We start from the raw sequence: 26715 nt of genomic DNA on the forward strand, positions 1-26715 counted from the left end.
TTATAAAGCCTATCAGCAAGTAAGGGGAGCTAAATTGTTGGATGCAGGCGAAAAGTCAAATAATAATCTTGAATGAGTGTTAGGGCTGTCAAGATGCTTATGAAATGCAGGAGTGTGACAACAGCATCCTCCAAACATCTTCCTGCCCTATATGCAAACTGGAAGGGGTCAAGGTGATGTTCAACCTGCATTAAAATCTCCTTCTTAATTATCTTCTCAAAGGACTTCATCACTAAAGAAAGTCAGAGCCACTGGTCTAAAATCATTCAGTACCTTAGAGGAACTGCCCTCAGCAGCTGGAAAAATGACAGCATGTTTCCAAGTCGTAGGTACCATCTGAAACTCTAAAGAAATTGAAAAAATGTGATAAAAAATCCCACTCAACTGACCAGCACAAGTTTTCAGTACCTGTCCACAGATGTAGTCAGATCCGGGACTCTTAACCTTAGCGTGTCTAAAGAGATTAGCTACCTCCCATCATCATACAAAATGTAGGAGTGTTAGTCTTTTTTCTTATTGTACTCGTCAAACTTATCAAGGCTTTGATGGAGAAAAATGAATTTTCTTCGATGCTGGAGCTCCATTGGTAATGCTACAGATCTGCTGTGAGTATGAGCTACTCCTAGTTGAAGATTTTGAGAACTCCGGTAGACCATTCAGCAGATATTGAGCTCTTAGTTCCAATTTTATCTTCTTCTATCACAAAGATGATACAGCATCTGGCAAAACATCTGTTTTGACAGCTTCATCAACTGACCAAATATCATGAAGGAAAACATGCTGATATATTCATCGAAGTGATGATGGTTGATGGAACTGCTTTGTCAAGCAGACAGGTGGGACCTGACAAAACAACTGAGGAGAAGCTGTTTGTCAGTAATAGGCATACAAAAGACTGTCTTATCATAGATGGAAGTAGTCACCCATGATGTCACCCACTAGTACCATATTCAGTCCTCAACTCTGGCATTTTGGCCACAATGTCTTTGTTTTTTTTTGTTGTTTAAAAAAATCAGGGTGAGATGGATCTGTTATGAAATTATTTTCCTTTTGGGGATTTGATTAATAAACAGACTTGTTTTTGTAATGGCAGGAGTCACACCCCCGCTGGTAATTCAGGTTTAATCCCTTTGATAATCTTTTAGATTTTGATCGTCTTTTTATTTGCTTTCTGATAGTTGTATTAGAAAAAATGCATAACTGCGCACAGAGGGTATTTTGTAAAAAAAAGGGGGGGGGGGGGGGGGGGAAGCCAGTTTTATTGTACTGTTGTATCAATCATGTGTTGGATATTTATCCCTCAGCATTTGACTCCTTTTAGCCTTGAAGTCATGTGAGGCCTAAAAGTGAAAAACACTGTTGATCAGGTAAAAACCTGCTGCAGAAGCTGTTGCGGAGCTTTTTCAAACACTTTGCAAATTTAATGTGAAACAGGATTATGAAAACTAGGCACAGAATAAAACCAAGAGTTTAGTAGTCTTTTTGTTTTGACAGGTATGTTTTTGTGGAATGTTAATACTTTCCTTACTACAACCCATTTTATTTCTGTCACAGATTAGCGATTGAAGTCACAGAGTGAGACTAACAAGCAAGACAGCTTGTCTGAAAGTGAGATCAGACAAAGAAAACTGACTGAACTGAGCCGATTCCCTCTGATGAACATGTCCCTCCTCACCAGCATCTTCCTGCTGTCTTTATTTATTTATTTTTTTATTGTTGCATAATGAGAGTTTCACTGTCAACATCTTTACTCTGCAGACACAGGAGCAAGTGGAGAATCTCTGTTCAACCCTGAAATAAAAGCAAAAATCAAATAATCAAATTCGTTTGTTTGCGGTCTGTAGTCTCTCCTCACTCAAGCCGATCGTCCGTCTAAGCCTCGCTGTCTTGCAGATTTCTTACTGCTGAGAGTCGAACTGAGGTAACTAACTGACCGTGCATGACTTCAAGTCCAGAGTGGCCCGTGGTCAGAATCAACAGAAACAACACACACTCAGTTATTTGGTAGTGTGTATGTGTGTGTGTGCATAATTTGCAAAGGCAGAATGGAGAAGAATATTACACAGAGAAAGAAATATATTGAAGTTACACCAGTCCCTCTCTTACACACACTTTTTAAACAAACCTATCCATTTTTTTCCTATTTTTGCTGGATTAAATCTCCTAAACCGTACATCTGTATGAATCTCTGTGGTCTAAATTGTGTGTGGGGTGGTGGTGTTAATGGAGACGGGCAAACAGGGAAAAAAAGATTAGTGGAATATAACTTTCCGATTCTGTCAGTGATCCGGTTTTCAGCTATAATCTGCAATCAAACTCGAATGGTATTAAACAAAATAATGAAAATCCAGACAACTTACTTTTTACAATGGCAGTTTTTAAATGGTTTGACCCCATTACTGACCCATATTACAGATTAATCTCACTCGACCTATACTCACATGAAAGATTTGTACCGTTTCATTCAGATTATTTCAGGGTCACCATCCTGGTTGCAAACCTGTCTGAACTAATAAACAACTATTTATATCGGTTTAATTTATTGGTTTGTTTTTCTGAAACCTCTGAGGTGAACTTTCTGCAGTTAGGGTGATTTAACAGCTTCTTCTACATTGACAGATGCTGACACTAGGTTATATAAATGTAAGTGGTGTATTACAAAGATATCCACCAATGGCTGAACAGATAAAGCAACAGCTACAATATGATGGTGGTGGAAGTGCTGCTTAGTCATTTGGGAGATACTCTGTTTCCACAAATGTTTGTACATCACAAACAATTGCTGCACCTATTTCCTAACAAGCTATAAAGAAATGACAAGTAGTTTAAGAACTTTGCGCAGGACCGAGATCATGTTGATCTTTTGGATGCTCCTTTTTAAAGTTGGCTTCAAAAAACATCTGCCTATATCTCACTTTGTCCCCAGCATCAACCTTCTGTCACACCATGATCTCCATCCTAGAGAAGCACCATGTGTTGTTAACCTGGGTCTCAACCAATCAAGTATCAAAACCTCATTTATCCGAGCTTGGAACTAACTAAGTGTGAGCCATGAAACAACTGCCAGAACATTCTTCTTTTTTTATTTTTATTTAGTGTTTATTGAACCTTTTGTGAAAAAAAACATTAATTTGCATATATAAAATTTCATTTTTATCATACATTTTTTGCAATTTATTGCTTGAGAGTATTGTGGACTTTATTTTGGTTTTTCATTGGGAGAGAAAAAAGAAATCACACGGATGATGTATAAGTCTCAAAAACTCACAAAAGCTGTGATACACAAATATGATACACATGACTAGACATTAAGGAGTTAATACACTAGTTGGGTTATCTTCAGACTTAAGTAAACTAGCATTCTTAAAGAAAAGAAAGCCTCCAAGTCCTTTTTTTAAAGCCACTTTTCTTTTTACATTATTTTTATAACAAAATATACTCCTAATTCAAATTATACTGAAAAAACAGAATAAACAAACTTAAAAGATGACAAATAAAACAAATCCCACAACACTCCCCCCTCCAGCTGTACAGAGCATGACAGATGGAACTTTTTTTCTGTCCGTTGACAGTACAAAGTTTTCCTCACTGGACACAAATGAAATTAACTGGAAACAGTAATCTGACGGAGAGCTGCATAAAAGATAAAAAGATACTCAACACAGTGGGATTAAACACCGTGTTGATGCAAAATAGCAGGCACTTCAGGCTCTCTGTGATGTCAACTCAAAACATCCGTGACCAACAGGAGGTTTGGTGCCGACAGCTGGACCGCTGTTTATTTAGCATCCTGAAATCCCTCTGAGACTTTGGTCATGGACATTTTCTGCTGATCAAGTACTGAAAGTAATTTGCATTTTTTGCCATGCCACGTTTGTGACTCCACTTGATAGATGTCTCACATGTGACTGCATCCATCAAGAGAAGTCTGATAAACGTCTTCTGACTGCCAGCGTCGGTTCGAGTTGAAGCACACTAAAGGATCTGAATATCTGGAGGTGTGTTGTAATAAATAAGTGAGAGGAGTGTAATGTTAAATCAGATGAGTTCATATCAACATGCAAAAGCGATTCGGTAACTAACTGCTGAAAGCTCATGCAGCTGAGCAGTCTGCTGATTCCATAAGCAAATAAACTGGACTGTAACATGATGAAACTGCTTCTGAAGCGAAAGAGTGTATACCACAGTGACAGCCCACCAAAGCGCTATGCCTGCATGAGCAGATGCAGCTTCCGTTGGATGATTTCAGAGTTCATGGTCCACAGGAAGTCAGTCAGTCCTCCAGTGAGCAGCTCCTCCATAGGAACAAACTGCAGCACCTGTCTGTCGCCTCCACCAGGCTCATTTTTACCCTCCTCATCTCTTAACAGCTGGCTCATGCTCTCCCAGACTTCAGTGAGAACCAGCAGCATTTGGGCAGCGGCTTCAGGGCAGAAGCCAACACACACCAGCACCGTCCCAAACCCTCCAGAGGGGGGAGGGCACTTGAAGGAGACGGAGCGAAAACATGCGTGCAGGCAGAGCACAACGGCTGCCGTGACACGGGTGAGAGCAGAAATCACAGGCAGCAGCAGGGCGTCCCCAGAGCTCAGGCTCTGCATGGCAAACATAACACAACTTAAGAGCTGCCGCTGATACAGTGGCTCACCATCGTGCAGCAACACCGAGCCTCTTTCAGGAAATGAAGGCTCTGCAGAAAATGTTAACACTAGATCCTCAGCTTGGCTATCAGAGATCCCCCAAACCGAGCAGCTGCCAAACACCAGACACTGCGTCTTCTTTTTGCCTCCTAAAGTGTCGGCTTTAAAGACACACTGGCCTGCAACCTCTGACAAAATGGAGGACGTGCAAACCGCATGGCAAGAGTCACAAGAAGTCACGTGGGTCCAATCTACAGCTGTGTCCATCAGTGCTTCGTTCAAGTGGTTTAACAACCCTCCATCACAGAACGGAGAGTTTTTGACTGCAGGCAGAGCAGTCCCCACAACAACATACCACGAATCCGCCTGACAGTTGGACAGGGGTCCCTCCAGCTTGCAGTCCTTCCCACTCTCCTCAGTCCAGTGTCTCTGTATCCAGGTGCCATGGCAACCCCTCTGAACACGCTCCCTCCAGCTTAAGGTCTGCAATTCCCTCCGCTCATTGAAGGAGCCCGTTTGCTTCTTCTGTCCCAGAGGCCGTCCGGCTGACACGCTGCAGCAGGCAGGAATCACGGTGTTACGAGAAATCCATCGACTTCGCGGGAGAAAGCACACCTGCACACAGAAAGACGTGATCAGATTTAGACTTCTGGGAGCATCACACTAGTGTTGGGTCAGAGTATCATGTTTTTTAAAAAAAAGGCTACATTTGGATTTAAAATGAATTTCAGATTTTTGCTGTAATTTGTAAATTGTTTCTTAAATAAAAGTTGCAGCCTAACCGGATGACTAACCTAAAAAGAATGAAATTGAAAATTAAAATATAGAATGAGTATTCAAGCCATCTTAAATATGGATTTCTTTCAAATTTCTTACAGCACTATCATGTTGCTTGCACAATACGGAAAATATTGGAAAAAACATTTTAGAAAAGAAGACTATTTTAAAATGACAGGCAGAACTATTTTTTTTATACACGTTAAGAGCCTGAATGTGTAAACGCTTCTATGAACAGGCTCTGAAACTCACACATTCTCGTCCAGCTCCGTAAGTCTGACTCAAAGTGCTAAATGTATGTGAGACCGCATCATAAAAACGCACACACACACTTTTTTGTTTTGCTGTCTTTAACTTTTTTCTTGCACAGTTTTGTATCACTGCAGTAACTCCCTTTGGGGAAAACGTAGTTCCAGTTGAAGTGTGCGCATTCCCAAGCGGACTGAAAAATGAAGCCAACACAGAAACACCAAAAACCAAACTTTTCTAACTGCCACTCGAGGCTGACTCCCCAAGGACTCACGCATTAAGATTTGTGAATTTACAGGGTTCGGATGCATGTTTGCAGCCTGGTTTTGGCCTCTCCGGGAATCAATCCAACCTCACTCCGAGATAAAAACTGCAAGTCATTCTTTTATGTGTAAAGCGACATCAAGCTTCATTATATCAATGCTTGTCTATCTTTGCAAAATAAAATGTATTACACACACCTGAGTTTACTTAATTGGAATTACAGCTCATTTAAATCTCATTCCAGGTAAGTTTGAGAGTCATCTGGCTGCTGCACTTGTTGGTGCACTTGCTCACACACACATCGGTCACAAATGAAACAAGCAAAATAATATTAATAATAATTAGCTGAAGCAGTGTTCATTTTGTTGACCAGCAATTTTCGTCAGTGACATTTTTTTCCTCACGAAAACAAGACAATAACTAAAAGCTAATGCAGAAGGACGAAAACTATGATGACACTTTGGTCAACAAACAAAAACAAGATGAAAATATTCTGGAAAGGCGTGATCCGATCAGAAGTAATTAAGTTGTGTAGAAGTGCAGAACGAGTTTGGAAGTGATTCACATTTCTCATAAAAAATGTCGAGAGGAAGAAAAAAAAAAACAACACATTTCGCATTTGACATTGTGGAAAATTCTCCCCGATGACAACACAAACCTTTTCACTGTGTATTTTAGTCAACTTTACATTTAGTCTACCACAATTTTATGATATTTAGTTGACTAAAACTAAACTTAAACTAAAGGAAGATACCTAAATTATAACTAAAAGTAAATCAAAGTAAACTCTGAGTTGAAGACGTTATGTTTCCATAAGAGCAATGAAAGGCCGAATGTGAGAGAACAGGAAAGCATGGCTGTCATCAGAGCTTTTCACTTGCATCGACTCTCATTTGGAAACAAAGAAAAGCTGCTGTTGCTGAGCAGTGATTTGCCAAACATATAACAACATACATGTGTACTGAACAGTCTTGAGTTTTCATCTGCATCCCACCATAGTTTGACCTTAAATTTTGAAATAACTAATCCTGAAATTATGCTTTAAAGTTTAAAGTGAGGGCGTGGCTGCCTGGAGTGACAGGTGTGCTGACGTAGTTGAGTTTATTTCTCTGTTAGGCTTCTCAAGGACTCAGGGGGCTTTTTAATATCATAAAAGTTATTACCAAAGAAATTATGAAATTAGTGAAAGGGGCATAAATGTCTCTGTAAATTTATGAAATTTGTCCAACAGTTGGAGAAATTTCACCCTCAGGGCTCAGTGAATGTTTAAACATAAATTTACAGCAATCGATGGAAAATGTTTCTTAAGTTTTGTTTTGTTTTTTTGTATCCCGACCAAACTGGTGGAACGACTAACCCTCATCACCTTTTCTAGAGCCATGATTGAGTATAGCCAGTAGTCAAGCCAAATTTTAGGCTAAATTGTGGGCACAACATTATTACAGCACTCTTAAATCCTTCGAATCCTAATTAACTTTCATAAAAGCTCCCAAACCTCTGCTAGCTGGATATTTAGGTTTGTATCAGCTCAGTTTTCTATCATCTTAAAGCATCTTACCTGGAAGCGCCGTAGGTACTCCTGAGCCACACAGTCCCTAATGTGGTCAAGCCTCTGCCTCTGCTCTGCGCTCATACCTTTAAACAGTTGCAGGTTCTCTGATATCGTCTCTACCTGCAGGGTGTGGAAGTATGAACACACTTCCACATGCTGGCTCATGAACGACTCCGGGATTACAGAATTCTGGAAAAGTGCCTCCCTGTCAGCTAGATGTGATCCATAATTACGAATCAGTTTTGAGAGCAGAGGCCTCACAGCCTCCTTGTTGTCATAGTTCAGACACACAACATACACCTCAGAGTTTCCTGCTTTGCTGGTGGCGGGTTTGAAGACAGTGACAGACTGAAAACAGCAGTTCAGCAGGTAGAGCAAGCAGACGGACGAGTGTTCGTACAGGGTGAACATTTTTAGTACAAAGGAGCCGCCGGGGCTCAGGAGCAGCAGAGCAGCTGTGGCCTCGCAGTAATGTAGTGACGCTACCAGCGCCTCCTGCTCGTCGGGGTTCTCCTGACAGTCAAAGCTTCCATCTGCTGTCACCAAATCAATCCTCCGCATGTTAGACACAAAGGTCTGCAGATCCAGCAAATATTGCTGGATCATGATGTTCCCTGTGTTGTCTGTGCCGAAGAACCACCAGGGCAGCGTGTTAGCAATTAATCGATCATCTGCGATGGTTGTGTTTCCCCCGTTGGCCTCGTGGTACGGGTTGAGGGTGTTAGCAACCCAGTTCCAGTCACAGTATCGTGTGGCCTCACTGGTTTTGAGGTAGTGGTTGAGAGCGGTTATGAAGGCCCCCGGTGCCTCACACAGATGGACCGTGTTCAGCTCTCCGTTTTGAAGAGCCTCGTTTGGAAGAAGTTTAAAGGTTCCCAGGATTTCGTAGAACTTACACCACGCCTGAGTGCAGATCTCTGCGTTGGCAGCAGACCGGACGGCACCGATCACCTTCCCGGCCCGATTGGTGGAGCTGGTGTGCTGATGCCACACCTGTACATTTTTGTCACTGAGCTGGTTCTTCACGTCATTCAGCGAAACCTTCAGGGCCTGCAGACGGCAGTGCTGTTCCGGTGCGTGTCTGAGAGCAATGTTCAGGTCAGGAATGCACCACTCAGACCCACTGGATGGTTTCACATACGTTCTAACTTTGCTAAAAAGACCTTGCATCTCAGCCAGAGTTTCAGGGTCAGGTGCCACCATGTTGTTAAAATGTTGCTGCTGCTTGCCAACTTTCCTCCTGGTCCCATTGCCTGTGCTCATCCTCCACACTTCCTGTGGGGAAAAAAAGAAGGGTAACTGACTGATTAAAAAGCCAACCTGCTTCATCGGTTTTGACAGAAAGTTCAATATAATCAGGCCTTCTTTGCACTATCTTGCTTCCTAAAAGCTGAAAACCCAGTCAAAGATTAGAGTTATTATAAAGAGAACAGGTGTTTATCCACTTTTTGTGCTAAACCAGGTTTTATATTCAAGCTGTGAGCACAGTCATATTGGGGGGGGGGGGGGGGGGGGGGGGGCATTTATTCTCTAATTTGAATCTTCTTCTACATAAAATTGATCAGTTGAGCACCGCCTGTTCCAATAATGACCCTCTGAGATGGGTGATAGATATAACTGCAAGTTTAAAGACTATTGCTGCAAATTAGACTAGAAAGTAATGTAGAGTTTACCTAAGCAGAGTGCTACGAACAAGGGGATGCAAAGTCTGCAAACATGTTGTGCATAGCTGTGCCCAGGCTGAATGCTGATTGGTTGAAAAGTGGGCTAGAACAGGCCAAACTGAAGCTAATTTGTAGACATCGTGCTGTGGGCGTCAACTTTAGCACTGTTCACACAAATTAATTTTCTGCTCAATCTGTGATGTAGTGAGCCGTGTGAAACACTATAATGGGATACTCAAATAAATTCACCAACCCGTGTAAGTATTGAGCATTTTATTTAATGCCTTTAAAATTATTTACAGTCAGAATTAAATTACCAAAGCTAATGTTTTACTCACGAGCGCACACGATTTAGATCACAGCGCCGGGCAGGAGGAGGTACTTCTGGGTCAGTCTTAATGAGTCTGGAGTGACTCAGTGATGAACAATGTTTGCTAATCACAGTATATTAATCTGTTATTTGTCATGAATCACACCGATAAACTGCTGTGCATGAAAGTCAGCTGTTCCGCTCAGTATTTGTAAACACTTCAGTTACGGTTAACGTAAACTAGACGGAAAACCAGCTTGTTACTTTTAGCCCTCCGTCACTGATGACATGATGTGTGGATTTGTTTCTTTCTCTGTTATCAGAGTACTCAAAAATTATGGATGAATTTGTATGATTTGTTTGTTTTGTCTGTCTTTGTTTTTTCCCAATTTAAGATTACATTTTGCACTTGGTTCTGGTTCTGGATCGGAAATTTTGGAAGGGTTCTTTATTATGTGTGAGAGAATCTCAGCCTTGGCTGAAGTATGCAGTCCCCGGCTGCTCTTGATTTTCCATACAAGAAACCGGGGAGGAGATTAAACGGCCACGACAAGCATTTAGAAAATGAAAAATAAAACTAAGTGCTGTGACTCTAAACTTAAAAATCATAGCTGAATCCAAATAAACTAATTAACACTCTTTTTGCTTTAGGTACATGATACTTATAATAAATAATGAAATAGATAAATGAATAAAGATACGTTCAACAGAGAAACCATGAACGATTCATACTCACAGCCACTTTATAAAGGTACAATTATTCAACTGTCTGTTACCACAAATGTCTAATTAGCCAATGACGAGGAAGAAATGTGATTTAAGTGACTTTGAACGTGACATGATTGTTGGTGGCAGACGGGCTGGTCTGATCATTTCTGCTGCTATGCTGGGATTTTTTACACACATCCATTTCAAGGGTTTACTGAGAATGGTCTAAAAAAGAAAGAATCTCCAGTAGTTTTATATGACAATAAAGTTCACTGTACTGAACTCTTTTAAAGCATCTTTGGGATGTGCAGCAACTATTTGATGCTATCATGTCAATATGGACCAAATCTCTGTTTCAGGCTCATGCCATCCTTATCTTTAAAAAATATGAAATGAAATGAGAAATTCTGACAACACTGGGATTATTGAGTGTGTAAATAAACCTGCGAGCACGCGTTACGGAAAACAATCTTTACACAGCTGTGTGTTTAGGGCTTTATGAGTACTGAGCAGACCTCTGCGTGATAAACTGGATGCTAAATGGGACACTTCCTACGGAATCGAAGAGAGTCCGGGTTGTGTCTCTTCGGAAACATTGAATCTTCTCTCACAGCGTGTTCAGACCTTTAAGTCTTTGAGGAAGAAGGAAAGATGTTTCTATAACGCTACTATATAACAGAGACTCACCCAACTGCTGATGTTGTTGTCCGGAAGAGGAACCTGCGGGTCACGTGATATACAAGATCCCGCGCATGCGTGAAGCCGAGTGGGTGGGGTTCTTTCTTAAAGGAGTATGCCGCATAAATTTGGTGGTGAGATTGTTTTTAAACTTCACCAACATTATCATTCAAAAAGAGTTTATTATATATGCTGCTCAAAAAAAATAAAGGAGCACTTAAAAAAACAAAATCAGAGTATAGCATCAAGATAAACCTGTAGGTTGTTGATCTGCTCAGTTAAGTTGAAGTTTTAGATGTTGGAGGCCACTGACATTTTTTCCTTCTCATCCTTTCTGGCTGTTTTTTTTTTTTGCTAGTAGTTTTTTTTTTAAGCGAGGGTCAGTGTCTCTATTGGTAGAATGAGCTGGACCCTACATAGGTTGCACAGATAGTCCAACTCCTCCAGGATGGCACATCAATATGTGTTTCCACATAGTTCTGTAAGAGGATGACTGGTGAAATCAGAGTCTCTGACCCAACAGTGAACTTGTTGGATTTGGATTTGCATGCATCTTTTCAGCCAAATTACTCACAGCGACCCGATCTGTGTCATCATGTTATATAATTATTAGAGCTCGTTCAAGTGTAAGCTGATAAAACCTGAATTTTAAAATATTGTGTTTTAATGCCATGTTTGCAAGGACTTTTTTATCCTGTTTGTATCTCTGATTGCTTTTCCTTCTTTACAGTCTCCTTACATATGTTTCATATACGGCGTATGCAAAGTAAAAAAATATGTGACTAACTAAAAACAGGACACTCACAGAGGAAGTCTCATTCATAAATAATGGCCCTTTGGGATATCCAAGTGCAATTAGCATTCCAAAAATAGTGGGCACCAGTGTTTTGTTATCCAATTTAGTGCAATAACAGTGACACCTTCTCTAATATTAATTAATATTAATGCGTGCATTGTAGTTACCTTTTCCCACCAGTTCAAGTACACTGCAGTCTGTCAAACCTTTTCAGATGAAGGAAATCAGAGAGGGAGTTTGGGGAAGAGGAGGTGAATGAAGGGCTTGTTTTAAGATGCAGTTATGCATTGTGATAATTAATAGTCCAAGTTCACAAATGATTTAAAGATTACTTTTAAAACTGTGAAGAGAACTAAGCTTATGTTTACTGTTTATTCATTGTTTTGTCTTATTAGGCTGTGAAACACAGACATATCAGGATGTCCTTTTTAAATATGACTAAAGCTATTTATTTTATAACCTTGGTTCTTCAATCCAGAAGATTATAGTAGTTTTGTAACATGCACATGTAAAATAATTTATTTAGTACTGTACATCTCTGGAACTGCAGTAGATCAGTGAGCACTGAAGATTAGTCTTAGATTAGTCCTGTGAATGATTTGTCCTGTGAATTTCTAAGTGCACATTTACTGTTTCCATAGGAATTAAGAGGTTAAGTAGAAGCCCAGGGCTGCTAATCAAATGTACTTGATTAATTGATCATTAGCAAGCATGAGCACCTCTTATAAAAGCTTTTTATCTGGTCCAGAGCAGCAAACATCAGTGTTACAGTCTTCCCTGGAGTGGACATCCCAGCAAATTCACCTTAACGTCAAAACAGTGCACAAAAACCCAAGAGCTACATCTCAGACTCCACCAAAACAAAACCTTTGCTCATCCACTGACTTTGTCCTTTTAAGTTGTCCCATGGACCCATGGTTGCTTCTGTCAAGCTAAAATGGGATGTGCAGCATTCAGAGTGCAGCTCACCTCAAACTTACATGATGTAAACAAAAATGGAATAAACCAGCACTGTGCACAAGTTTTGACAAATGTTGCTGGTCACTTGTCCCTAGCAGAGGTGTGGCTGACAGCAGTGCACTGCTGGATCAACATCTGCCTGCACAGGAATCTTACAATGATGAGCTGCAAGAAGCTCCCAGAAACCACAGGACATCAGCAGAGATCTGAGCTGTTTTTGTTGTAGACAGAACCACACAATGCTAATCAGGTGGTTTTAATGCAGGAACTGATCAGTGTAGTGTATAATGTATACAGTCTCTAACATGATAACCTATGAATTAAAGTAGATACTCTCTAAAGTATTTATATGTAAATGCTTTATTGGACAGGAATAAAATGATTGTGCTTTTTGCACACAAATAGGATGCAGTGCTATTGTGAACTGATGCACACACAAGGTGACACTGGCCTCTCCTTCACCTGAGCTCATTGCTACTGCAGCGATTATACCACAGAGTTCGGCCTGGAGGTTAAATATCTGCTGTCATCACTTCAGTAAAGACCGAGCAGCAAAATGATGAAAACACGTTATCTCCATTGTGATGATCTCAGCCTGCTAGCAATAAACACCATGCATAAAAAGGTCATACAAGTACTGCGTTCAGCTATGTTATGCATGCAGCACGCTGTCAGCTGCAGACAGTCAAAACAGTAAAAGCAACACAGACAGAAAACTGACATCTGCAAAGTGAGCAGAGACAAAATCTTCTTTTTTTTAAAAGAAAAATTCTGAACACAAAAGAAATGCAGATTTCAATCAGTGTGACAGTGAAGGACCACACACACACACACACACACACACACACACACACACACACACACACACACACACACACACACACACACACACACACACACACACACAAATGCAGACACAGAAATAATATGCATCCATCCGTTCTCATTCAGGCCTTCTGCTGACACTCTTATCAGGAAGAATTAAGCGTTTAAAGAGATGTCGCCCACAAATTGTCGTTTAATTAATCAACAGTGGAGATACAAGCAATCTTTCAGTTAGAAAGAAGCTTCAGGGGACAACATAGTAATGAGGGTTGGAAATTATCTTTAAAAGTGAGGGGGGAAATAAAAAAGATAGTCTCATGTAAAGAATAAGTAATGATTTTTAATGAAGCTGGCAGCATCACACTAGACACAGAAATGTCAGTACATTCATCAGATAGGTTTGACTGTCATGGTGCACAGATAATTTTAATGACTTTTGGTGAAATCTTGAAATCTTGGTCATTTTCACTTGTCTAGAAAAATGTTGTGTCTATTAGCACCAACCAGCAGAAGGCTGATACTGGACTGTGATTGGTGTTGATGGGTAGGGGACGTTCAAGTTCATTTCAACTGGTCATTAATGTAAGTGAACCAATCACATGCCAGCAACTCAGTGCATTTAGGCACCGCAGCATTGCGCTGATGACCCGCTGAGCATCGGAATGAGGTAAGATAAGATAAGATAAGATAAGATAAGATAAGATAAGATAAGATAAGATAAGATAAGATAAGATAACCTTTATTAGTCCCACACGTGGGAAATTTGTTTTGTCACAGCAGGAGTGGTGAAGGTCAAAGGTGATTTGAATGTGACTTTGAATGTGACCTGTGTGTAAACTGCTGATCCACTGGCATTTTCTCATACAACCATCTCTATGGTCTACAGAGGTTGTTCTGAAAAAGAGAAAACAACAACAAGAACTCTAATGACCATAACCAAGATATGCAGATGAGCATCTCTGAACACATAGTATGTCACAACTTGAAGCAAATGGGCTACAGCAGCAGAAGACCACACTGGGTACCACTCCTGTCAGCTAACAACAGGAAGCTGAGGCTACAGTTCACACAGGATCACCAAAATCATTAGATTAGAAGATTCAAAAATGTTTCCTGTTCTGAGTCTTTCTTTCATTCAGATGGCAGGGTTAAAATTTGGTATAAACATGAAAGGGTGGAATCCATCCTTGCTTATTCCCAGGATCTACATCACATCTGACCAGTCACATTGTTATGATGTCACAACTTTGTGACTTGGGAAAAAACCTGCCGATCTACACTCAGGAAGAAAATCTAAAAAACAGGGGCAGTTAGGGTTTCAGTTTTGTATGCAGTGTTTCCACATAGCAAAACTATGACATCACTACAATGTGAATAGTCACTTGCAATGTTGAACCAAAACTAATGTTCCTGAATCAACATTAGTTTTGTTGATTCAGGAACAGCAACAACACAACAATAGAAGGTGTACCTAATAACGTGAGTTTTCTGGTTGATTTGTGCATTTGTTTGTTTGTTTTTTATTTCAATAGCATGAAAATGTATGTGTTAAATCGTCTAAGGAGCTTGGAAAGAAAAGCATCTGGACTTCTTTAAGTTGATTGAAGACGTTTCACCTCTCATCCGAGAAGCTGAGAGGTGAAACGTCTTCAAGCAACTTAAAGAAGTCCAGACGCTTTTCTTTCCAAGCTCCTTAGACTATCCTTTATGCCCAAACAGACGAGCCAATAATATTCCAATTGTTCTTAACCATTAGCTGTGTTTAATGAGTATTAGCAATGTTAGCATGCTAATTCACTAAACTGATGAAAACAGGTGAGCGTGACTGCTTTGAGGATTGTGATGTTAACCTTTAAGTCACAGCAGTGCTGATCCTGCTCCAACACTGAGTCAGAAATCGGGCTTCAACATCTTTATGTGGGTGCTGGGCAATAGTGAGGGTTGACTGAGTGGGTGAGTGAAGTGCTGCTGTGACTGAAACATCTGTTTCATCCATTTCACATGTTTGTTGCTTCAAATTTGGCAAAGCTGCAGGTGAAGATTTTTGTAACAATTTATAGCCTTATGATAAGGAGACTTATTGTACACTCCTCTTATCCATGGAGCTCAAAGATTTTCATTTTGGCCAATTTTAAACTTCCACCTTTAGACTTAATAACTACAGAAACTACCAGCAAGCTTGTCTTACTGGCTTTACCTATTAAGTTGCCTGCATAAATGTAATGACAGAGAATGACTGCAAGATTTAAGCAGTTTACTTGATTTTCACCCTTTTTTCCTTGAAAATGGTCATTTTTCCAGCAGGTTGGGCAAAACACAAGAAAAGCATCACATTATGAGGGTTTTCCTTAAGGACATCAATAGCAAACATCTATTGCATAATATTCATGAGGAACTGCTGTGTTCCTTTTTTAAAAAATTTAAATGAAAGTTATTTAAATGTTGTATGTTCAGACAGATAAGTTCTGGATTACTGCAAAGTCAGCATGGCTCATTTTGCTTTTAAATCAGACGCCTCCAGACTCCAGATAAAACACCCAATTTTCCAGATGTAGTGTAAACTATTACTCACTCGTGCACTGACACACATGTGTGAGCACGTGAACGCTTCCAGGCAGCATCCTATTACTCTTTTAAGTTTGAAGTCCATAAACAATAAACAGCTATATTCAGCACACCTCAGCCATCACCCTGTGCTCAGTGAAAGCAGCAGATTTATATCGCCGCTGGGATTAAGGCAGTGTGGAGTTTAGAAATGGTGCGACAAGATAAGGAACAAACACTTAAGAGAAAGGAAAAAAACAAGTCTTCAGTCAGTTTATCATCCTGTAAATGCAAAAGTACATTTCAGGGACAATGAGTCCATCTGTTTATGCTGAAAAGGCTCAGCGGGCTCAGACAAGCCATTATCGCTGTGGCCAAAATAAGCATGATAAGAAAACAGCTTCATCTTATCTGTGTTGTCACTATGCAGTTCCACATATACAGCATGTGAATGAAAAAATATACAGAGAGAGGCACTTCCTAAATGGTGCAATGCTGCCCCCTGGCAGTGCTTAAACATAAACAAGGGCTCAGACAGATGAGATGTTTCACTGATGCTTCACCAGGCAGTCAAATATTATAGTCAATATTCATCACATCACATAAGAAACCATTCAGACACTGTCAACCTAAATTAAGGCCACAGACAGTCAAATAAGAGTCACACATACCCCTAAAAACCTTCTTTAAAAGTGCAACATTCATCTCCCTGAGAGAAAAAGAGAGAGTTTATCTAGTTCTGAAAGTTCAAAATTTGCGGAAAACCTCCATGACAGCGAGGGTCGTGCTCTGTCCAAAGATGAATGCTCCAACTACAATCGTTATGACTCCCCAAGCTGTTAAAATCGCCCTGAAATGATAAAAATGCAATCAGGTGATCGGGAGCATCAAGTGACAGATCAGTGCAACAGCAATAAAAGAAAAACAGAAAATTCAGAAGCATTTATCAGTCTGTCCTTTAGCCAGAAATCCTTCACTTCTGAGACACTGGATCAAATTTACTGTGCAAATAAAAGCCCAGAGAGGGAGACATTACCTCACAGCCATTTCTGCTGTCTGTTACTGAATCTAAGAGTCATGCAAAATAAATTCACAATATTTCCTGAAAAATCTCCAGGAAGTAAAAATTTCCACATAAAATACTGTCTAACATACATTTATTCTTTAAACATTTGTCTACCTGTACAAACTGTTGCATGTTCAGCATGTTCCATTTATCTGGATACACTGATTTGAATAGAGATACTAGCTGAATGAATTAGAATAATACATGGATTGTTTCTGTCTGCTCACCTGACTCTTGAAGAGATGTTCTCAGTTTGCATGGTGAACACTAAGCAAAGACCTGCAACACACAAAAACACACCACACAAGGGCCTGGGTTACAACGACGTCCTTGTACACCTTTCTCTTATTTTTGTATTGATTGTATATGATAATAAAGGGCTAAATATGTCATTACAAAACAATAAAAGTCACATTAAAGTGAATGTTGCTGCTACCAGGAAATATAAAGATGAAGAAGGCGCTGATTCCACCAATGATGCTGATGACGTCGCTCATGTCAGGTACAAACATGGCAATGACAAGCGTGAAGGTGATCCAGGCCACCGTGAGAACAACTCTACAGCGATTCTCAAACGAATGAGTGACGATTCCCCGGTAATGTCTGCGAACTCGTAACATCAGGTTCAGAATGACTGACCTGTTCCACACACAGAAACACAACATGGCAGTAAGCATGCTCAGAGTCAGAAAATTAAAAACATCTCCACCCTGGTGAGACTTACCTCCCGAGAAGAAGAATAATTGGGTAGATGGTGATAATTGATATTCCGAAAAGTAGCCTGGAAACGATCATGACCACATCATTTCCTGGATATGACATCAAAATATCTGAGGCTACGTCTCCTCCAAATGTCAAGAAGCCGTACACACCTGGAGAGGAAGAGAGCGGGTTTGATAGAGAGCTGCCAAATAAGCAGATAATACGCTTGTTTTGGGAGGGGACTCACCAGTTAGAGTGTAAATGAGCAAGCAGAAAAGCATGGAGAGCACAGAAATGACCGCCCAGTGGGAGATCTTCTGGTTCTCCATGCTACTGTAGATCGCTATACAGGCTTCATGGCACTGCAAACACACACAAGCACACTGTCAGAATATTTGAATAAAATCCAGGCTGTCTTTTGATGATGCTGAACAGTGAGTTCATTTTAGCATGACACAAATGTAAACATCCTTACTGGAGATGACAGGGAAGCATATACATATATATAATTATAAATAATAAAACCAATCGGGAAAATTTGTTTTTATAGTTTCTGGTAAATAATCTTGATTTCAGTAAGTGTGACACCCTCCTGTTTATCTCCTCATTCTTTAAAATATATATAAAGACTTAAGGCAGGGGTGCAATCTGCAAAGGTATACCTAATAAATTGGCTATTAGACTGTATTATATAAAGGGAACATTAGGAAGTGAACAGTTAAAGATGTCCAAAAACAATCCTACCTGAAAGCCAAAGCAAATGGTTGGTACAACACTAAACATCGATGCCCATGAACTCACACTGAAAGACACAGATAGATGTTCAGTAAGGTCGCACACGACAGGAACTTATCATAAGGATATGCATGCATTCGGATTTACTGACCTTTGGCTGTGGTCTGGAGTTATGACTGCGTGACTGTCCATCAGGTAATATTTTACAATCACTGCCACACACAGATATGTAGCAGCCAGCGTCCCCAGCACACTGACACAAAGAGAGACGATGAACTCGCGTAAACATTTACACTGTGAGTCAGGCTGAACACAGGTTAGTGCTGCTTACCTTGTGTATTTCTGGATGCCGATTTCTTTTGGGATGGACAGTGGTAGGATGATTACAAGGCACATGACGAAGAGGGCAAATCGTTGGTCTGTGTACCAGTGGTAGGGCATTCCTGCCTCGCTCGATCCCGTAACTGTCTCATAGAGAGAAATACACACTGGAGACAAAAAAGCGAGAGAAGTTCACAATATTTATCTACTGCAACATGAAAAGCATCAGTAAGCAGGACAACAGGGAGCAAGAACTGTCAAATCCTATAAGATTTAATGGGTCTAGTTGACTAGATTTACAAAACAGTCACACAAATTTTGCTTTTTCCTTTGTGATTTTTTTTATGGCAAGATATCAGTTTTTAAAGTCAGTGGATCAACACACAGAAAGATGAGGCGTCCTGTGAATTAGTTTCAGCCATTTGTCACTAATCTGTATCATGCAGAATCTCTGATTAAAATCAGGAGGCGTTTGGGGGATGGAGTGTGTTTGGAAATCCAATCAAATGATGTGTTTAAAATGGTAACAAAGCAAAAACACTAAAGGAGATTTGAAGGTTTTCAGATAGACAAAACACAACAGGAAAAAAATGAAAACGTGAGATATTCCTGCTCCCAGTCACATGTTTAGCCTAATGCAAGCTAGAATAGAAATTAAGGAGCAGGTGATCTGCAGTCTGTATTAGGTTGCATGGTTACAGGTTACAGGGAACGGCAGCTAAACTGATCAAACTCAGGTGACGACAAAATAATGTCAAATACTCTAGAAAGCAGTGTGAAAACAGAATTCTTACAGGCTTTCTTTTATCCATTTATTTAACCTGCTAAGGAAATAGAAAAGGTAACATTAAAAGTATTAAAAGTTGATAATTTGGGAGTTTTTAGTGCATCAGCAGAGCATTCAGTGCATCACACATTCTGCTGTAATGGGTAACCTTAACCTGCTATCCTGTTAAAACCCCTAAAAATGTTGGCCTTACAGCTAGAGGCTAAGTCAGTGGAGTGGCAGTATTTGTTTGTGCTCATGGTCTGCAAATCTAATGGTTTATTAATATGTGTATAGTTAATGTTAGCAGATATTTTATAAGTGACTTTGTTTCTTGTCATCTTTCCCTGCTGTACATGAACACACAGGTGCAAGGTTTTCATGGCTAGTTCTGGTTGTGAGTTCATGTGCAGGCAGATATTGGAAGGCTGCAAGTCTGGAGCTGAAACAGGACTTCACTGTGTTTGTTAATGGACCACTGACACCCATTCAGCCGTCTTTTTCTGGTCCAGGTCACAGGAGTGGAAGTCTAAGCAGACAGGGGGTGCTGGTCAGATCCTGGTCAGATGATCAAGCCACCTCCACTGGCTCTTTTAGACATAGAGAAGTAGCAGCTTTTCTCTGTAATGCCAGGAGCTGTACATTGTCTCTGCAGGGCCCCCTAAGACCACTGGACCACTGGGTAAGGTGTCAGACAAAGAGAGATTCAGAAAAGCCCCATGATGGTGCCCAGTGTTTAGTGCCTTGGACTGGTTTGGAGTCTAGTGAGAGGCTATGGTGGTCTGATCCCTGATTGCCATCACTGGCTTTAGGAGCGGTGATAAGATAACAATAAAGTTTTTATTTTATTCTCATTTTCCTAGTTAACTTTTCATTGGAAATGAGTTAAAAGGAAAGTTTGGGGTGTAATGTTTTCCTTTCCATCATATTGCATCTGAGAATACCTGTTACACACTTCCAAACTGTTGTCAGTGTCCTCTTTCTTGATATTTTGTTATTTCCAGCTGATACCAAGTAATGTCAGAGCAAAACAGAGAAAGCCATAGAAGAAAGCAAGAATTTGGTTACTGATTACCAAGGCACGGATGCCACAGGTGAAGCTGTTTCTCTTAAAGCTAAAGAAAGCAAAGAGGAAGGCAAAGGTCTCGCTCACATTTCTCCAGCTGATCCTGGACCACCACGAGGAAGGCAACACTTATCATGAAGAGGTTGAAGCAGAAACAGACTTCACAGAGTTTCCCCACGGCTCGTCCACACACTTCTCTCACCACGTCCTGATACGTCTTCTGTCTGCTGACAGATGACGCATAGCCGAGGACGACCAGGCCGCTGATGAGGAAAACCAGAGACACCTGAAGGGGCATCAAAGGGATCAGCTTAACGCTAATCTTCACTCACAGACCACAGTGATGATATCACAAACTATGAGACAACAAGGCTGTGGGTATAGGTGTTTAAAAAAAGACACCTGAAAGAAGAAACATGCAAAGAAAGAAAAATATGCCAAAGCCTACATGTTTAAAATATTCGGTCTTTCCAACCAGTAATCCAAAACACTCAGGTTAATAAGATCGATGTCAAAGTGAACACTCTCTCTTTCTCTCTTGGGGGAAACTGAGCACAGGGGAAATGAGATGAGGAAGAAGTAAGAGTAGATAGGTGGCTCACAGAATAAAACAGAAAGTAACTATTACAAACTAGACACACACATGCACAGCAGCTTAACACTCAGGGAAAGAACAAATCCCAGGACTCTGAAAAGTGCATCTCAGCATTTTTAACACTGCAGGAAATTAAATGATTAAACAATATCTGCGTGCAAGTTATAAGTTGCAGCTGCTGTAACCAAAGTGACCGTTACAACAACTGGTGTTAAAAATATAAAATATATAACAACAGTTACATGAGACAAAGATGTCAAGCTCTGTGCCCGCTGACCTCTTTGGCCCATTCTTGGAAAGCATGCAGTAATAAGTCCATGAGATACACACACACACTGCTTTTCCAGCAGTCAGATGCAGTGCACTGAAAGTTTAGATCTTCACCTAAAGTGGAAGCTTCATTAGAGCTCACGTGTTAAATCTATGCGTCTCTTTCACACCAAGGAGCCAGAGAGAGGGATGGTGAATCCATACTGAGCCCATGCAGGTTGTAGACCAACAGACAAAGTAACCTCTGGGGGAGGGGGACATATAAAACTGTTGAATTTTGACCTAAATTATTATGTTTCAATATTTTAGATGATTCTTTGTAAACAACACTAACTCCAGCAGCATGTTAGATCCTGTACTCACCAGCTCCACACTGACTGCAGTGGTGACTCCCCCTGCCTTCTGAAAGGCCCAGGGGAAGTTGAGCAGTCCGGCTCCCAGGGCAGACTTCAGCATGATGAACACCGCACCGAACGAGCCGAGCCGCGGGGGGTCCGCGTGAGATGCCGATCGGGCCAGCAGGCTGATGCTCTCCCGGGCCAGCTCCTCCATGATCCAGAACCAACACACAGACTCACAGAAACACCAGAAACTATTCTTGTGCACCCAGAAACCTGCAGTTCACGTGTTCGACTCCCTCTGTATCTCCAGAAGTAGTCTCAACCTGGTGAGCTGTAAACTGTGCCAATATATAGACCCACACACCCGCACACACACGACTAACATGGTCTAATTAGACTTTTCGACTATTAAAAATTTCACTCTGAGGTGAAAAATTTGACAGTAAGGTGAGCATGTTTACTTCTGCCCGCTCCGCCATCCCTTTATGTCTGTCTCTGATGCTTGCTGATGAAGAAGCCTAACTGAGCAGTGAGGCAAGTTTGATAAATGAAATCAAATCAAATATATGATGTTTCATCAAAGCTGACAAACTTGCAGTGACATCAGCAGACTGACCTGCTGAGTGTTTCCGGGAAGAAATATTCAACTAATTCCATTTTACTCTCTTGTTTCTTTCTATATAAACAGTCCCAGCGCATCTCACACTCGTTAAGGACAATAACACCCACCTCAGGGGGGAAATTGACAGAGAAATAAATACAATTGTTCATTTTATTCTTATTTCTTATTAATTTCACGCATTATGTACACAGATCATAGAGTTGGTGCTCAGTTCAGCTGACAGCTTTAAAGTGTTTACATCCTGGTAGAATAAACCCCCGGCCACATGGATTGGACAGCCCAATCTAATACACTAGGAATTCATAATCCCTGCCATGTTTTATGCTACACACCATCTGCTGTAGAGCATCGCTCAAAAGCGGATGAGGACTCAGTTGAGAACAAAAATAAGTAAAAAAAAAACAACAACATGAAAACATGTTAATGGCCAGGCATTGCGGCTCCTCCTTTGAGTCTCACGGTGATGGAGATCGACTCCGGTGACGATCATGATACAGAGATTTGAGTGAGCAGGTCTGCGAAGAGGTGTTCTGGGGACAGACAAACTATGTAAGGGACGGGTCATCAAACTAAGATATAAATAGATGTTTTTATATAAAGAATTCAAAATGTATTTTTGCAGGCTACACAAAGATCTATTTGTTTCTTTAAAAATATTTAAATTGAACTTAAATTGAGTTTGTTATGAATTGGGCAAATACATTTTTGCGTGTCTTCATTAATTAGTTGATTTATATTTAATTTCACCAGAGTTGTAGCCCCAAATTCTAACAATTACTGAGTACTGCTGCCATTTTTTTATCACATAGGTGCCACAATGGTGTAATAGTCAGTGCTGTCACCACACAACACGAAGGTCCGGGGTTTGACTCCCACAAGTACACACTTTGCACTTCTTGAGCGGAGTTAGCATGTTGGGTTCTCTCTAGCTTCCTCCCACACTCCACGATATCTGCATTAAGTAATTTTTTTCTAAACTGGCCCCAGGTATGAATGTTATCATGAAAAGTTATCTGTCTTTGGATGTTGACCCTGATTGGCTGTGCTGCCCAGTGGCAGTTGCGCCCCATGACCCTGAATTAGATAAGCGAATTGGAACTGGGTATAGAAGAGCTCAAAAATAGGCTTTTTAATCTATAAACAGTGTAGCTCTAACCCTAACCCTCTAGGTGGATTCCACCCATTTTCAGTGTAATTCTTAATTATCTTCATAGGAACACACGGTCTTGTCTGTTTTGCACTCTTTGACAAACACTCCAAGTTTAGATTCCTGCCTAAACTAAAAGACTGCTTTTAAAATGTGTTCATTTAGGCACGGCAGCTTTTCCCCTTTCTGTTTGTGGCGACCTGCCATGTTATGTGCAGACTCACTGAGGGTCGTATTAAAATTCAGTCTTCGTGTACTAGTGAGGATTTTAATCTGTATCTGTATCTGTTTAGACAGAGCAAAATGCTTTTTGATGGCAGTCTGATGGATTTCAGGCCAAAACTGGAATCAGATAAATCTGTAATAGAGATGGCACGATACCACTTTTTTATGTCCGATACTGATACCGATATCATAAATTTGGATATCGGCCGATACCGATATGAATCCGATATAGTGTGTTTTTTAATAAATAAAACTGTTTTTTTAATATCTTGCTGCATTTTGTATAAGTTCAAACTCAAGTTTAAAAAAAATAAAACACTAAAGCTATTCTGTTATACCTGTATGCAAAAAATACACTGCACCCAAAAAATTTCATAGTTTAGCAATACTGATCAATCTAATAAACTTAAACCTACTCCATCCTCCCTATTCTGGTATTTTAAAGAGTAAGCAACCTAACTAATAGGGTTTCAAACTCCCAGCAAAAAAAAAAATAGGGAACCACCCCCCACCTTATGATGCTTAATCGACATAATCAACTTTAATTTGATGCAGTGTGAAAAAAATGCACAGAAATCAATTATTTTTCAAGAATAATTAAATCGATTCAACATCTTTGTTCAACAGAAGTTTAAACTGCACAGATGGTATCTTCCCAAAGGAAAAGTACTATAGCTTACTTGGGTATATTAGACTTAATAGTTACTATATACAGTAATGGACTTCTATACATTTTACATCAGATTAAAACGTTGTGTGTAAAATTCAGACAATTAATTATTAAAAGCTGGACATTTTAAATGAGAATAAGAAAGAAAAGTATGTCTTTGTGCCCCCCTTTTCCCTGTTCATGCCCTATCGGCCCCCCTGGCTAAACTTTGCTAGATCCGCCCCCGCACAGTTACCAGCCGTCAGCTACGTAGAAAAGGATCCTGGTGTAGAAAGTAATATTAAATAAATCCTAACAACAGATTATCAAGCTTAAACGTGCTGCTGTTGTTCAGCCGCTGGTTTCCTCTTTCTGGCGCGAAGTGGGCAATAAACAAAGAAGAGAGACGGACAGAAAAGCTGATCAGCTGATCATTAATCAGTTTCACAATTGAAGTAGCAGCAAGGAGAGGGAGGGAGAGAGAGAGGCAGTCGCTCCATATATCGGTTGTTAAGCTTAACGCGGGGATGCTTTACAAACATTCAGAGATGAACTTACACACTTGCTTTACTTCTCTCTGGGAAAACTTCCTCGGAGATGAAATGCCGGTTTGGTAGTGAGGCTACAAATACACACAGCGCTCTATCACGTGATGCATACTGCTCCGAGTGCTAAGGTTATGGGCCGAGTTAAGCCATGTTGCAAGTTTTGTGAGGTACTTTTTTGATATTTAATGGATCGGATTACATCTTTTATTTCTCTCTGATATCCGAACCAGTAATTTAGGTCAGTATCCGACCAATACCGATGCGTAATATCAGATCGGTCCATCTCTAATCTGTAGTGCAAACGGAATGAGACATACACACTTAAAACTATGAAAGAGCGCTGGTCAGGCTAACCTGTGAGATTTGGATAATCTGGTGGTTGATAAATATTAAAGCTATTTAAGGTCTACCTGAGGTTCCCTTGACTGCCACAGCATCAGTCATCACTCCTCAGATGATGTTCAAGTCTTCCTACCTACGGTGTTTATCTGCTCTGAGGCCACTGAGACTGATTTTAAGTGTTTTGAGGTGCAACCTGCTACACAGTGGATGAATAAAGATAGATGAGATTAATCATGACTCTGCTGTTATGAAACAGCTTAAGGGTATTAAGATTATACACACACACACACACACACACACACACACACACACACACACACACATAAAACCTGACTCAGAGCATTTGATTTTAGGATAAGTAATAGTTTCAATCACTCAGCAAGATTGTGTCATGTATGTTAACATACCTTCCATGGTGAAAAATCACAGTGACGTAAAGTTGCATGTCCCACTAAATAATGCAAAACTAGAAAATGATGCAGCAAATACACCAGTGATGTGTAAACCAGTGAAAGAAATTAAAAACATTTTTACAAATGACAATTACACACTAAAGAGACTCAGACTGCTGACTAATGTGCTTGTTGTCCTTTATGCTTCATTACTGTCCAAGGAAATGTTTATTGCATGCTTTTTGTGCATTTTATTGAGACATGTGCACACTGTTCCCACAGGAGACATCTTTAAACTGGGTTAAAGTCACATGAAATAATAACATGTAGCAGCACATCAGAGAGTCTGTCGTCACATAAATCTGATTTCATGTCGTTAAACCAGTCAAACAGGGTGATGACTTAAACCTACTGCACAAAAACACAGTTCGCCCCCCTCGCTGATAATACTCTCCTCCGGATCACACCTGATTAGGTTGCACGCAGATCTGAACACCTGGCGTTACAGCATGCCTCAAAATCTCCTTTGTCCTCAAATCATGGGACACTGGTGATGAACTGCAGCAGGGCTAAAAGATATATATTTTTCATAACCAGAGCTTTTCTTTCAGCTAAGTTGACACATTAAAGAGATGTGGGGAAAGGGTTTATTCTTCCTTACATTAACTGTTCGTTCTTCTATAGCAGAATAATAAATATTAGATTATGCGAATTTAATCAAAATCATTTAAACTCTTGCAGTGATTGAAAACTTGGTGGACTTCATGTAAGAGGCTTCTGTCTGACAGAAGACAGGTCTTCAATTTTTTTTCAATGCGTCAATGCTGTATTAGTGTCCTGAACCAAACATTTCAAACTGATCCAGTTATAGCAATCCTTATTTAAGGATTATGATGAAAGTGACTTGTATGGATTGTGTGCCTGCTGGCATCACTCTGACCGAAGGGTTAATATGGGTTAA

General features: G+C 40.3%; 2 protein-coding genes across 4 annotated transcripts; both read right to left on the reverse strand.

Annotated features, from left to right (window-relative positions):
• Positions 1-3096: 3096 nt before the first annotated feature.
• Positions 3097-10998, reverse strand: cmtr2 (cap methyltransferase 2). 2 transcript variants are annotated; one of them, XM_085401182.1, is made up of 3 exons: positions 10852-10998; positions 7489-8757; positions 3097-5255 (listed from the first exon to the last, which is right to left on the reverse strand). In XM_085401182.1, exons 2-3 carry the CDS (start codon positions 8743-8745, stop codon positions 4206-4208), a joined length of 2307 nt encoding a protein of 768 aa, XP_085257308.1. In that variant the 5' UTR covers positions 8746-8757; positions 10852-10998; the 3' UTR covers positions 3097-4205. The 2 variants fall into 2 exon arrangements, with proteins under 2 accessions (XP_085257308.1, XP_085257314.1); XM_085401188.1 differs by lacking the exon at positions 10852-10998 and adding an exon at positions 10680-10841.
• Positions 10999-16226: 5228 nt separating this feature from the next.
• slc38a8b (solute carrier family 38 member 8b) lies at positions 16227-22169 on the reverse strand. Of its 2 annotated transcripts, none has more exons than XM_085401198.1 (10): positions 21852-22169; positions 20711-20909; positions 18802-18958; positions 18622-18723; positions 18480-18537; positions 17983-18097; positions 17758-17905; positions 17470-17672; positions 17261-17312; positions 16227-16817 (listed from the first exon to the last, which is right to left on the reverse strand). In XM_085401198.1, the coding sequence occupies exons 1-10, from the start codon at positions 22038-22040 to the stop codon at positions 16715-16717; spliced, it is 1326 nt and encodes a 441-aa protein (XP_085257324.1). In that variant the 5' UTR covers positions 22041-22169; the 3' UTR covers positions 16227-16714. The 2 variants fall into 2 exon arrangements, with proteins under 2 accessions (XP_085257324.1, XP_085257332.1); XM_085401206.1 differs by lacking the exon at positions 21852-22169 and adding an exon at positions 21461-21559.
• Between the last annotated feature and the right edge of the window lie 4546 nt (positions 22170-26715).

The sequence above is a fragment of the Rhamphochromis longiceps genome, linkage group LG1, assembly GCF_057381845.1.
Source record: "Rhamphochromis longiceps isolate RC_006_pf linkage group LG1, R_longiceps_female_GT1.1, whole genome shotgun sequence".
NCBI lineage: Eukaryota > Metazoa > Chordata > Actinopteri > Cichliformes > Cichlidae > Rhamphochromis > Rhamphochromis longiceps.

Excerpts from the sequence above, each read along its gene's own strand:
- cmtr2 (XM_085401182.1), bottom strand. The coding sequence starts at position 8,745 with ATGAGCACAGGCAATGGGACCAGGAGGAAAGTTGGCAAGCAGCAGCAA. Across the intron at positions 5,256-7,488 it reads AGTACCTACGGCGCTTCCAG|GTGTGCTTTCTCCCGCGAAG; the intron begins GTAAGATGCTTT and ends TTCTGTGTGCAG.
- slc38a8b (XM_085401198.1), bottom strand. The coding sequence starts at position 22,040 with ATGGAGGAGCTGGCCCGGGAGAGCATCAGCCTGCTGGCCCGATCGGCA. Across the intron at positions 18,098-18,479 it reads CCATTTGCTTTGGCTTTCAG|TGCCATGAAGCCTGTATAGC; the intron begins GTAGGATTGTTT and ends GTGTGTTTGCAG. Across the intron at positions 17,906-17,982 it reads GCTCATTTACACTCTAACTG|GTGTGTACGGCTTCTTGACA; the intron begins GTGAGTCCCCTC and ends CTTCCTCTCCAG.